Source organism: Delphinus delphis, chromosome 20 (genome assembly GCF_949987515.2).
Source record: "Delphinus delphis chromosome 20, mDelDel1.2, whole genome shotgun sequence".
NCBI lineage: Eukaryota > Metazoa > Chordata > Mammalia > Artiodactyla > Delphinidae > Delphinus > Delphinus delphis.
This window is the reverse complement of record NC_082702.1, coordinates 12267432-12280654: the sequence shown is the minus strand read 5'-3', so window position 1 is coordinate 12280654 and position 13223 is coordinate 12267432. Positions and strand designations below refer to the sequence as shown.

General features: G+C 52.2%; 2 protein-coding genes and 1 long non-coding RNA gene across 3 annotated transcripts; 2 read left to right on the top strand and 1 right to left on the bottom strand.

Annotated features, from left to right (window-relative positions):
* Positions 1-37: 37 nt before the first annotated feature.
* Positions 38-3663, bottom strand: LOC132417302 (uncharacterized). Its single transcript, XR_009517778.1, has 3 exons — positions 3605-3663; positions 1871-1984; positions 38-272 (listed from the first exon to the last, which is right to left on the bottom strand). It is a non-coding gene; the product is annotated as an uncharacterized lncRNA (long non-coding RNA).
* On the top strand, positions 518-3205 carry MIA (MIA SH3 domain containing). Its single transcript, XM_060000998.1, has 4 exons — positions 518-2002; positions 2089-2222; positions 2693-2803; positions 3119-3205. Exons 1-4 carry the CDS (start codon positions 1879-1881, stop codon positions 3140-3142), a joined length of 393 nt encoding a protein of 130 aa, XP_059856981.1. The 5' UTR covers positions 518-1878; the 3' UTR covers positions 3143-3205.
* Positions 3664-3939: 276 nt separating the features above from the next.
* On the top strand, positions 3940-13153 carry RAB4B (RAB4B, member RAS oncogene family). Its single transcript, XM_060000997.1, has 8 exons — positions 3940-4105; positions 5236-5316; positions 5596-5710; positions 7502-7564; positions 7647-7801; positions 9447-9542; positions 9631-9761; positions 12767-13153. Exons 1-7 carry the CDS (start codon positions 4090-4092, stop codon positions 9744-9746), a joined length of 642 nt encoding a protein of 213 aa, XP_059856980.1. The 5' UTR covers positions 3940-4089; the 3' UTR covers positions 9747-9761; positions 12767-13153.
* Positions 13154-13223: the final 70 nt, after the last annotated feature.

The following is a 13223-nucleotide window of genomic DNA, read 5'->3' as shown; positions in this document are numbered from 1 at the left end:
ATATGTATATATGTATATATATATAGCTTAAAACCTTTTCTCACACCATGTAGATGGGAAAGTGTGATCACTTGCCAGAGTAGAAAATTAACCACAAAGATAAATACAATAAGACATAGTGCTAAATTCTCCCTGGATATTTTTGTCCTGTCAAGGCTCTGAGCCCCAGCCTCCTCCTGCTGCACTCCTTCCGTTAAAGAGGAACATCAGTGTTTGAAGCATTTGAACATCAGGGTTTGTGGCACCAGAGGCACACTTTCACCTTGTAGGATCTGAAAGATGAAAAGGGGAAGGTGATTGCCGTCTTCACTAAATGGCGCGGTGTTATTGCAGATGGCTCGTGGGAACCCGGGGTCTGTGGACCGTGGATCCTGGTTTCTACTGTCTGCCTGCTGGGGGGGCTCCCTGGCTGTTTCCTCCATGGGCAGTTGATGTCTGCACTCTGAGCTTCATTTTCTTCCTGTGCAAAGAGGACTCTTTCTGTGGTGCACCGCCCGCCCCCCTCTCCCCCCACCACTGCTACCCCACCGGGCACGTAGCAAGCACTGAATAAATTCAGCAAATAACTTGCTGAGTACCTATTACACACTAAGTACTGTTCTTGGCACAGGTTGTGCGGTGGCAAATGAAATAGACAAGCTAATTTCAAATGCTGGGTTCTGATAGAAACAACTGACATAATGGGGTGATGTGTCGGTGGAGCTGGGGAGCAGTAACAGATGATCAAGGGGAGCCCCTCTGAGTAGGTGATATTTGAGTAGAGCTGTTTGATGCTCTCATGGTACTTGGTGCTGGGTGTTGGGTATGTGGAGATGGCTTAGGCCCAGTCTTTGCCCCGATGAATTCTTCCCCACCCCAAGCCTGTGTGTGTCCATCTGCTTCCCCTAAAACTAAAGTTCGGACTTGCTTGCTGACCAGGGGTGAGAATACCTGAGGAAAGAGATGGGTCTTCAGGCATGTAGATCTCTGTTTGAAGCACAGTTTTAGAAATGAGACTTGAGTTCAAATCCTCTGGCACTTTCTCATTCTGACCCTGGGCAACTGACTGAGCTCCAAGATCAGTAGTGATGGGTGTGGGCCTGGAGCCAGATCTAGCCCCTCCACTTCCCAACTCTGTAACCTTGGACAGGTTCTTTAAGGCTCTGTGCTTCCATTTCTACGTAAAATGGGGTTATGATCACTCCTCTTAAAGGTGGTGCAGAGTATACATTTGAGTTAATAAAAATATGCATGGTGAATGCTCTATAAATAACTACTAGTTTTTATTATTTCTATTTCAGATGAGAAAGATGAGGCTCTGGGAGGAGGAATAGCTTAGCCCAGGTCACCCAGTCAGGAAGTGGCTTATGAGGATAAATAGTGATCGTGGTAGGGCATCGCCTAGCTTAAGGTCCAACATATAATATTCACTCCATACTTGGGAGCTGGGGCTATTCCTGGCAATCAAAGGGCTGCCTTGTTCTGCTGCCCCTCAGCACAGGAAATTCCAAGGTGGTTTTTCCATACTGGCTTCTCTGGTTCTGTCCCTGCGGGGGAGAGCAGAGGGGCCCAGGTCCCCAAGCCAACTCATAAAAGATGGAATTGAATATCAACTTGCTTGTCTTACCCCGTCTCTGTTGAGGGGGTGGCTGTTACTTGGAGTGGCCTGGGCTGCCTTGAGCCTATCTGGGTATTTCCTTGTGCTGGCAGCCCTCACCCTGTCCTTGAAATGGTTCTGGCTGGGTAGCAGACTATAGGTGGTGTGGGTGAAATTTGGGACTGGTTTAAGGCGGGGACAAGACCCAGAACACAGGCTTCCTTGTGCTGCTGGAGAGGGAGGGCAGGAGGGAACTGGAGACCCCGTTCCTCCCTTAGGCACTCTCTTGCTTACAGTCCACGATGGCTTGGTCCTCGGTGCTCCTTGGTGTTGTCTTGCTGTCTGCCTTCCCAGGTCCTAGTGTCGGGGGCCACCTGATGCCCAGGCTGGCTGACTGGAAGCTGTGTGCTGACGAGGAATGCAGCCGTAAGAGTTGGGGGTTGGGGGCGTTGGGGGCTTGGATTGCTAGCCTGTGGGGAGGGTGCTGTTACTCCCTTCTGTTCCTTCCCCAGACCCCATCTCCATGGCCGTGGCCCTTCAGGACTACGTGGCCCCCGACTGCCGTTTCCTGACCATACGCCAGGGCCAAGTCGTGTATGTCTTCTCCAAGCTGAAGGGCCGAGGGCGGCTCTTCTGGGGAGGCAGCGTGAGTCTTGGGAGAACAGAGGAGGCAAGGGTAGGGTGGCTGGGGTGGGCGTGCACCCTGATTTTTCACCTGAAGGGAAAATCTGAGGGAGTGAGCTGAAATATAGTTTTGGAGGGGAGGCTATTGTGGTCTACTTTACTTTGTTTAGCAATTATCAGGGCACCTACTATGGTGGGTACAATAAAGAACGACCCCTTTTATTCTAATGGAGGGAGACAAGGAGATAGGTGCCACCCCATCAAAAATACCAGCAAGTATGTGCTGCTTTGAGAATTAATATAAAGTGACTGGGTGACTAATTCACATGGGGTGGTCAGGGAGGACCTTAGAGCATGTGACTTTAAGCTGGGATTGGAATGACAAGGATGGAGCAAGCCAAGTCGAGATCAGGGAGAAGAGAGTGCAAAGATCTTCAGCAGGAGTGAGCTTGCCATCTTCCCAGACCCCGGCTTTTAACTCCTCTTCCCCAGGTTCAGGGAGATTACTATGGAGACGTAGCTGCTCGCCTGGGCTATTTCCCCAGTAGCATTGTACGCGAAGACCAGACCCTGAAGCCTGGCAAAACTGATGTGAAGACAGATGTGAGTGTCTTGGGGGCTGGCAGGGACCTGGAGGGAGGGCCCTTGGGCAAAGATGCGCCTACCCTTGGCTCCCTGGCATCCTAGCTGTATGCGCTGGAGCAAATCCCCTGCCTTTTCTTATCTGAAAAATGAGGAGTGATTTCTAAGTCCTAGTCCGATTGAGAGGTGCAAAGGGTAGAGGGCTCTAGGCTAATTTGCATAGCACTTGTGCAGCCAAACCTGGCGCCTGTGGCTGCAGCATTTGCTAAAACCACTAGATCCTTTGTGGTGTGACCGCTAGTTTTCTCCCCACTGTTTCCCCTTTCTCTTTTTCAGAAATGGGATTTCTACTGCCAGTGAGCTCAGTCTACCGCTGTCTCTGCTGTTGTTTCTCGCTGACTTTATGCAAATACATCAGCCAAGTGCAAACTATGGGTGTCGGTGGTCTTTGTGGTGGGTCTCTAGAAAGGAAGTGTTTCCCCAGGCTTCTGAATCTAGCCAATCAACCCACTGACTGTGGTAACGTCAGTGGTTGCTAGGCAGAATTTCACGGACTAAAAGCTCTTTGCTCCAAGCTGGGTACCAGAGGTGGGCTCGTAAGCTTAGATATTACAAACAGATGAGAAGATGGAACAACTAAACAGCCAAACTGGGGGATTATAGTGTCTTCTCTAGACTAATAAGAGAACTATTGAACTATTGGGAATGAGCCAGTTGAACCATGAGGAAGACATAAATCACAGAGCAGAGGTTTTCTAGGATTTCTTGGAAGATTATCCGCAAAGGGAGGGTAGGAGGTTAATCTGTGCGTATCATGCGTACCATGCCAGTTTTCATCCTCCTTGCCTTAGAGATCAGTACGCCTCAGCTCTGGATCGGCTCCTACCCCCGCTCCCTTCTTTGCATTCGTATCCCCGCCCCCAAGTCCGCTTCTACCCAATCTGGAATCTCGACTCTGCCCACGGACTCCTGACCAAATCCGTTTCTCTGCTCGGCGAAGCGTCTCTGGCACCACCAATCGCTCGTGTTGGTCCCGCCCCTTTAGGCCCTGCCCCTCTCTCCCCACCAGTCTGCGCTTTTGTCCCGCCGCCTGCCTGCAGAGTCCGCCAATCCTTGTCTTGGAAAGCGTGGCCTGGTGTCCCGCAGCATTAGCGGGTCGCGCCGGAGGGGGGTGGAGGCGGAAGTGGCGGCGCCGGCCCGGGGAGTAGGAAGAAGCCGGGGCTGCAGCCCGAGTGGAGCGGCTGCCAGCCGAGGAGCAGGCGCGGCCGTGTCGCCATATTGCGGCCCTAAGCGGCCGCGACCGAGTCATGGCTGAGACCTACGGTGAGGGTGGTGGGCGGAAGCTGGGGTCTGGGGTCTGGGCCCAGAAAGGATGCGGCCTGTGGGTATGGGGCGGGGCTTTATATATCAGGGGGCGGGGTCAGCTATTATGGGGCAGGGCCTAGTTGATGCTGGGAGGGGCTAAGTGGGTCTGAGGCTGAGCTTAATCAGTTTGGGCGGAGCCTGAGGGTCTGGTGTCTGGGCGAAATAGATCTGGGGCGGGATTTGAGGGAAACAGTCCTGATGGATCATGGTTAGGTCTTGAGGGAAAGGGTGAGCCTTAATGTGTCTGGGCGGAGCCTGAGTGGATGGGGCGGGGCTGATTGCGTGAATGGCAGGGATCAACCTTGATGGGCTGGGGGGACGCTGAAGGGATGCTCTGGGCCCTGGGATTACTCAGGGAGAGGTCTGGAATGCGGTTGGGGGTGAGTTGTCCTTTAGGCGGTGGGGCTAATGGCAAGGGGTGGGGTTTAAGCTTGAGAATAGGGGTAGGGCCTTGGGCTGAGGGAGGGATGGAGGGACTGAGAATTGGAAAATCTGGATGGATGGATAGATAGGAAGTAGGAGAACAGGGTGCGGTAAAAGGAGCACTGGTTTAGGGGCCAGAGGGAGCTGCATTCATTCAACAAACAGAGAAAAGCAGAGGGAACTATGCAAATACCCTGAGGTAGGAACCAGCTTGTCATCTTCAGGGAGTAGACTAAAGGCCAGAGGCTGGAGTGGAGTGAATGAATCAGAAAGTGGTAGGAGCTGAGTTGTGGGGGCCAAGGGCAAGATTGTAGTCCTTGATGAAATGGTGAATCCCACCTCTACCTGGCAGTAGGATCTTGGACAAGTCAGTTAACCTTTCTGGCCTCAGTTTCCTCATCTGGAAAATGGGGATAATTATTAGTATATCTCCCTCACAGAGTTTTCCTGAGGGTTGAGTTGTTGATGTAAGTAAAGACCTTTAGAACTGTGCCTGATATGTGGTAAGCACTATATAAGAATTATCCATTACCGTTGTTACCCACTGTTCTGTATCTGTCTGTGTCTGTTCTCTCCCCATAATTGTGATGTTCTTTGGATTCCATCTTTTCATGTCTATCTTTCTCTCTGCATGGGTTTCCTTGAATTTGGCTCCATCTGCTCAGACTTCCTCTTCAAATTCCTGGTGATTGGCAGTGCAGGAACGGGCAAATCATGTCTCCTTCATCAGTTCATTGAGAATAAGTGTGAGTTTCTGACAGTGGTCCTGGGAGCACTAAACTGTGGGCATGGCCATGGTGTGGGCAAGTAGGCAGCTGCCGGGGTGGGCAGGGGCAGGGCTGGCCAGAGGTACAACGCCAGTGCTGGCTGCCTGGTCCTTACCTTGGTATACGCTCTTTGCTAGGTCCTCCTTGAGCCTCAGTCACCCCAGCAATGAGAATGGGTTTGTACCGGCTGAGGAGGCCTTGGAGGACAGGGAATCCTCTGAGCCCCCACACTGCCTCTTCTCCCCCTTCCACTCCCAGTCAAACAGGACTCCAACCACACGATCGGCGTGGAGTTTGGATCTCGGGTGGTCAACGTGGGTGGGAAGACCGTGAAGCTACAGATTTGGGACACAGCCGGCCAGGAGCGGTTTCGGTAGGTGGGCTGGGCCCCCATGGAGAGAAGGCAGGGGAGAGGGGAGGAGAGAGGAGGGATAGAGGTGTGCAGAGCTACCTGGAAATATAATGACAGGAGCAAGGAGATGCTGAGAGGGCAGGCAAGGTAGAGGGAGAGAGAGAGAAAGAGACTGTGATGAGCAGGTCCATGTAGTCAAAGAAAGAAGGCGTCTTGGAGAGAGGACGGCAGAGACAATGAGAAAAAGAGATTGAGAAGGAAGCATAATGAAGAGTGAGAGGGCCAGGGAGGGACGGCAGACCCTAGCGAGACGAGACTCTGTGGGATAGACCCATGTGGCTGGAGGGGCGGAGACTTTTCCCCAGGGAGAAACGAGGCCTGGAGACAAGGAGATGCTTGGGGTGGGGCGAGGGGTAGAGAATGACAGATAATGACTAAAACAGAAAAGGAAACTTGAAAGAGAGATACAAACACTCAGGAAGGGAGAGAGAAAGAGAGACAGACTGAGAGAGAAGAGAAGGAGAAGGGAGATAAGGAGACTCAAAGAGAAACAGAGGTGAGAGACAGGGAGAGTGGGACAGGGGTGGCCAGAGAGATGGAGAAATGGATGTTTTGTGGGGAGAGGGAAATGTGTAGGACTCAGCACACAGTATGTCCTTAGGACATCTCTGCAGAAAAGGTGACAGACACATGGAAACCCTGAGTCTGAGAAACAGACAGCAGGGAGAGAGAAGCAAGGGAATCCAGTCCATGGGGAAGCGTGGTTCCTGGGCAGCACTGAGTAGCTGCTGAGTTAATATTTGTGTGTGAGTTCTCTGCTTGAGGTGCACAGAGGTAGAGACTGAGAGGGTGGAGGGGAGACAGGTGTACGACGTGCACGGGGCTGGCAGTAAGTGCTCCATAAATGCTTGCAGCATGATTGCATGAGTTCCAGAGGGACCCAGCCTGTTCCAGGGAGAAGCAGACAGTCGGCCACTCTGGGAAGGGGGCCTCCCCCAACCAGAGCGGGAGAGGGCCAAGCGGTTGTAGTTGTGTAGTGCTTGGCTAGGACTGGGTGAAAGGGGGATGACAGAAAATGTTGAATGAATGAATGAATGGGAAAGGGTGACGATGACAGAGCCAGAGCAACAGAGATGGAGAGAAATAGAGAATTAAAGATACACATGCACACAAGAGACAGAAAGGCACAGACCAATGAAGAGATGCAGAAAGACAGGGACACAGAGAGAGTCAAAGGTAGGAAGAGGGAATTCCCTGGCCGTCCAGTAGTTAGGACTCAGTGCTTTCACTGCCGGGGCCCCAGGTTCAATCCCTGGTCAGGGAACTAAGATCCCACAGGCCAAATGGCACGGCCAAAAAGTTGTTGTTTTTTTTTTTGTGGTACACGGGCCTCTCACTGTTGTGGCCTCTCCCCTTGCGGAGCACAGGCTCCGGACGCGCAGGCTAAGCGGCCACGGCTCACGGGCCCAGCCGCTCCGCAGCATGTGGGATCTTCCCAGACCGGGGCACGAACCTGTGTCCCCTGCATCGGCAGGCGGACTCTCAACCACTGTGCCACCAGGGAAACAGAAAAAGTTTTAAGAAATGAAAAAAAGGTAGGGAGACTGAGGCGGAGGCTGGCAGCTAAGTGCGATAGAGATTGAGGGAAACAGAGAGACCGCAAGTGGGAGAAACTGTAGACCATGGCCAGGTTTAGGGGGATGGGCCAGCAGTGAAGGGGGGCCTCCGAACCACCAGTCTCTCTCCGCAGAGGGGGGCAGTCCTGGGGCACACCCCAGCCTCGGGGGTGACTGGGTCCCCCTGGCCCCACAGGTCGGTGACACGGAGTTACTACCGAGGGGCGGCTGGAGCCCTGCTGGTGTATGACATCACCAGGTGGGTGCACGGAGTGGGGCGGGGTGGGGCCTGGGCTGCCCCCCACCCACGTCTGCCTCCCTCCTGGCTCCCTTCTCCACAGCCGGGAGACCTACAACTCGCTGGCCGCCTGGCTGACGGATGCCCGCACGCTGGCCAGCCCCAATATCGTGGTCATTCTCTGTGGCAACAAGAAGGACCTGGACCTGGAGCGTGAGGTCACTTTCCTGGAGGCCTCCCGCTTTGCCCAGGAGAACGGTGAGGGCTGGGCGGGGGGGCTATACAGTGGGGCCCATGGGCCTGCTGGCTCTCTGTAGCTCTGCCCAGCAGGGGGATGTGGAGATTTGGAGGTCTGGGTTCAAATCTGGGTGTGGCCACATTGCGAGCTGTGTGACCACGCTGGTCCTCAGTCTCCTCATCTGGAAAGCTGGGATCACGGCGTTTCTGCTTCACATAGTGCATGACGGGTAAGGGATGTGGTCCATGGGGACTTCTCAGCACTGCCCGGATGGATGGGTGCTCGACTCACGGTGGCTGCTAAGAAGGTTTTGACCACTGTGGGGAGGCAGCACAGGGTATTGGTATAAGGTGGAGACTGCAAACTCTGATGGCCCTAGGGGACAGGTACATTTTGTGAGCAAAGGAGAGGGCACAGGGTAGATCCCAGGTTAGCAGGCACTGGCATTAGGGGAGTAGACGAGACTGACAGCCACATCGAAAGGTATGCAAGGATACTATCATCAAAAAGACTACAAATAACAAATGTTGGCAAGGATGTGGAGAAAAGGGAACCCTCCTACACTGCTGGTGGGAATGTAAATTGGTGCAGCCACTGTGGAGAACAGTATGGAGGTTTCCCAAAAAACTAAAATTGAACTACCGTGTGACCCAGCAATCCCAGTCCTGAGTATAGATCTGAAAAAAACAAAAGCACTAATTCGAAAAGGTACACGTACCCCAATGTGCATAGCAGCATTAGTTACAATTGCCAAGATATGGAAGCAACCTAAGTGTCCATCAACAGAGGAATGGATAAACAAGATGTGGTATATATATTATATATATATATATATTATATAATATATATATTATATAATATATATATATACACACAATGGAATACTAGTCAGCTGTAAAAAAGAATGAAATAATGCCATTTGCAGCAACATAGATGGACTTGGAGGGCATTATGCTAGGTGAAATAAGTCAGACAGAGAAAGACAAATACTGTTTGGTATCACTTATATGTGGAATCTAAAAAATAAAACAAACTAGTGAATATAACAACAACAAAAGGTAAGCAGGTCTAAACTCATTTGAAAACATCATGTTGGCCAAAATCTGCCGGCCTAGGGTCTGTCCATGTTCCTTCAGTTTGTAACCTGCAGGTTTAGAGGATTTGCCATCAGAAAGATGTGGATTTGAATCCTGGCTCTTACTTACTGTGAGATGGCTGTCACATGACTGGTGGGTGGTCTGTGATGGGCCTGTGCTAGATGGTGCTGGGGACACAGAGATGAAGAGAGCCCTGGAGCCAGCTGTCATGGCCTCACAGTCCGGGGGGCAGGGGGAGGACCATTTCCAGATAGTGACAGCCCGAAGAGGTCAGGGCTGGGAGTGGGGAGGCACAGGGGTCTGTGGGAGCCCAGAGGAGGAACCTGACTCATCCTGGGAGGTCAGGAGGACTTCCTGGAGGAGGAGATGTGAGCTGAGCTCTAAAGGAAGAGCTCGGTGGGTACCTGGGGAAGGGGGCATTCATGGCAGAGGAACAGCATGTACGGAGGCCCAGATTGAAGGCAAAGGTGGAACGTTTGAGGAACAGAACGAGAGGCAGCAGGTCAGAGTCGGAGTGGAGGATGGGGACTGACTGAGACCCTGACCTTCCGAGTGTCTGCCCCCCCAGAGCTAATGTTCCTGGAAACTAGTGCTCTCACGGGTGAGAACGTGGAGGAGGCTTTCCTGAAGTGTGCCCGCACCATTCTGAACAAGATCGACTCAGGTGAGGCCCCCAACTGCCCGGAGTGGGAGTGGAAGGCAGGGTCCAGAGGACTCCAAGGGACCAGTCCTCACCTCTCTGCTCCCCCCAGGTGAGCTTGACCCCGAGAGGATGGGCTCCGGCATTCAATATGGTGACGCCTCCCTTCGCCAGCTGCGGCAGCCTCGGAGTGCCCAGGCCGTGGCCCCTCAGCCCTGCGGCTGCTGAGACCTGCAGAGCCAGGTGGGATACTGGGGACTCGGGCTGCAGGGCTGGTCTCCTGACAAAGGGGAGTACGGAGCAGAGACAGAGACACAGAAAAGGAGAGATGACAAGACAAACAGAGTGAGGAAGAAAGACACAAGAACACTTGAGTTAAAGGGGCCATCTTCCCGGCCCTGGGAAACCACCCGTCCTTCCCATCCCACCGCCAGCTCTCTGCCCTGCATCTCTGACCCTCCCATTCATAATTCATCAAATGTTGGTTGAGTGCCTCCTCAGCGCCAGGCCCTGTTCCCAGCACTGGGGCTATAACAGTGGGGAAAACAGACAAAAATCCTTGCCTTCGTGGAGGAGATGGACAATAAACAAGATACACAAGCAAATTGTATAGTAGGTAGGGCGATAAGAGCTATGGAGAAGAATCAAGGAGGGAGGGGCGGCGGAGGAGTGGAGTGTTAAATAGGATGATGAGCGGAGGCCTCACTGAGAAGGTGACATTTGAGCAAAGACCTGAAGGAGCTGAGGGAGGGGTCATGTGGGGACCTGGGGGAAGAGTGTTCTAAGCAGAGAGAACAGCCAGTACAAAGCCCTGAGGTAGGGCCCTGCCTCCTCCCCTGGGTGAGGAAGTCCAAGGAGGCCAGTGTGGCTGGAGTGGAGTATGTGTGCGTGCGTGCGCGCACGTGCGTGCCGGGGAATAGGTGAGCTGGAGATGAGGTTGGGGTGGGAGGAAGCAATGAATTAGGGCCTTGTGAGCCACAGGAAGGACTCTGGCTATACGCTGGGTGGGATGAGAGCTGTAGGAGGGCTCCGAGCAGAGAAGGGACAAGATCTGATTCAGGTGTTCACAGGGCCCCTCTGGCTGCATATAGAGGACAGACTGAAGGGGGCAGGGGTGGTTGCCTGGAGACCAGTGAGTAGGCCACTCCAAAGTCAAGGTGAGAGACGATGGTGGACAGGATCAAAGTGGGGGCGGAGGAGGGGTTGCGAAGTGAATAGATTTGTACCCTCCCTGATCTGTCTCCAGGCTTGTCCCCTCCTCATGTAGTCACTGGGTCTTCCTAAAGCACAAATCTGATTCCTTCCCTCTCTTTTCGGGTAACCTCTCCCCCTCCTCCAGGAAGCCATGCTTGTTCCCCTGTGCTTGGTCCAAAGTCCTTGACAGGCTTGAAAGTTCCTACAGGATTTGGTCCCAGCCCCACCTCTCGCGGGTGTGTATGTCTTGACAATTCTTGTCTCTGTGCTTCATGCCCACCCAACCCTCCACCCCACAGCCACTGGCAGCTCCAGGATGGCTGTGGAGCAAAGTGTTTAGACTTTGGATATATGTACTTAGAGAGCAGACCCAATGGATATGGAATGTGAGAGAGGAGTCAAGGATGAGCTCTTTGGGCAGAGCTCTTTTCCTTCCAGGCCTTTGCATCTGCTGTGCCTGTGCTCCCTTCTGGCACCAACTCCCATTCATCAGCAGGTCTCTACTAAAATGCCTCTTCCTGCAGGGAACCTTCATAGGCTTCCCAAGTGGGGCCACTCCCTCTAGTTGGGCAGTCTCACAACTGCCCCTCCTTTTCAAAGCGTTCAACTGACAGAGCTGATCATTGTTATCTGTATGGTGTTTGTCTAACCCATCTGAGAAGGTGATAGATCACAGACTCCAGAGCTGGGCTGCCTGCATGTATACTCCAACGCTGTCACTTCAGAGCTCTGGGCAAATTATTTAACCTCTCTGGGCCTTGGTTTCCTCATCTGTAAATGGGGCTAATGATAGTACCCACCTCAATGTGAGTGTGGAGAAGATTAAGTTAATTCATGTAAAGTGCTTAGAACAGGGCCTGACAGTCAGTAAACTAAAATGCTTAGAACAGGACCTGACAGTCAGTAAACTAAGACTTGATAAACGAGGCCTGTTTATTATTTTTCTTCTTCGTGTCCATTTTAAAGACTCCGGGCTATGTAGAATCAGATGGGTGTGTACTCTTCGCCTCAGAGCTTAGTTTTGAGTCTGTTTCAGGGTGTTCCCTCAGTGAATCAGATGTAGTAAGACTGCATTTTCAAACTCTGTTGACTGCACGCTACAGGAGGAAATATACTTTATTTGTTGATCTAATACAGTCACACACGTATAAAACTAAAACACGTTCTTGTATTAATATTCTTTCTCTTAAGATTGAGGTGAAATTCACACAACAAATTTAGCCATTTTAAAGCGTACAATTCAGTGGCATTTAGTACATTCTCAAGGCTATGCAACCACCACCTCTGTCGAGTTTCAAAGCATTTTCATCACCCTTAAAAGGAAACCCCATACCCTTGAAGCATTCATTCTCCATTCTCCCCAGAGTCTGGCCCCCACCCATCTGCTTTCTGTCTCTATGGACCAACATTTGAAGCACTCTGAAATCTTCTTTCTTTTCTTTTTTTTTTTAATATGTTAACATTTTAATTTTTATGGTATTTTCTATTTTATTCTGTTACAACAATTGCTCAAGGCCCACCAAACTGATTTCCCAACCCACTAATGCAGTTGTACACATTGGAATCACCTGGAGAGCTTTAAAAGATACTGATGCCCAGGCCTTACCCCAGAGATTCTGAAGTGATCTGGGGATTTCTAGAAGCTCCCAGGTAATGCTATCTGCAGATAACTACAAAACAGGAAGTGATGTGTCTCCTCGGTTTGGAAAACACGGGAATGAGACCTAGAGCCTGGATGATCCAGGAACATAGAGGAACACAGAGGTGCAAAGGTGGGGACACAGAATGTAGACACTGAGATGCCCCTCTACAGACTCAAGGAGACAGCTCTCTGAGGCAAGTAAACAGGGAGTTGCACGTGCCCTCAGCTCTAGAGCCCCACAGTACCTGCAGACAAGAAACAGAAAGTCAGACAATATAGAAACTTTGGGAGAAAGAGAAAAGTATGGACAGACAGGCACAGTTAGGCGGGCAGGAAGATACCCAGAAATGAGACAGAGACACCAGGCGACAGACCCAAGATCCCTCCAGTTCACGGCACACTTTTCTTTCAGCTCACCCGTTCTCCAGGACCAGCCCTGTCCTTCTGGCTGGGGCCCAGACCCAGGCCCTGGGAGACTGAGCCCCTTACCTTGACCTGGCCCCAGAGAAGCTGCCCCGCCACCTGTCCCCCTTCCCTGGCCTGGTGGGGCCTGGCTGAGGGGCAAGACTGAGCCATGGGGGAAGGGGGAATCCGTACCTGCTGCTGCTTCCTCTGTCTTGGCTAACCCCTCTTCCCCCTGAACCCCTAACTATACTCAAAGAGTTTCCAAAGCCCGAGACCAGGGCCATTTGGCCTCAGCTCCCCTGGCCCTGCCACTGCGAGTACGTGTTATTTATTACCTTACCTGGAGGCCTGTCCCGTCCCCACCCCACCCCCATAAAGCATTGTTTACACCTGTGTCATAGCCTCTGTCATTTTGGGGTGGTGGGGAGGGGGGGGAAGAGGTCACTGACGGTGTTTGGGGGCCA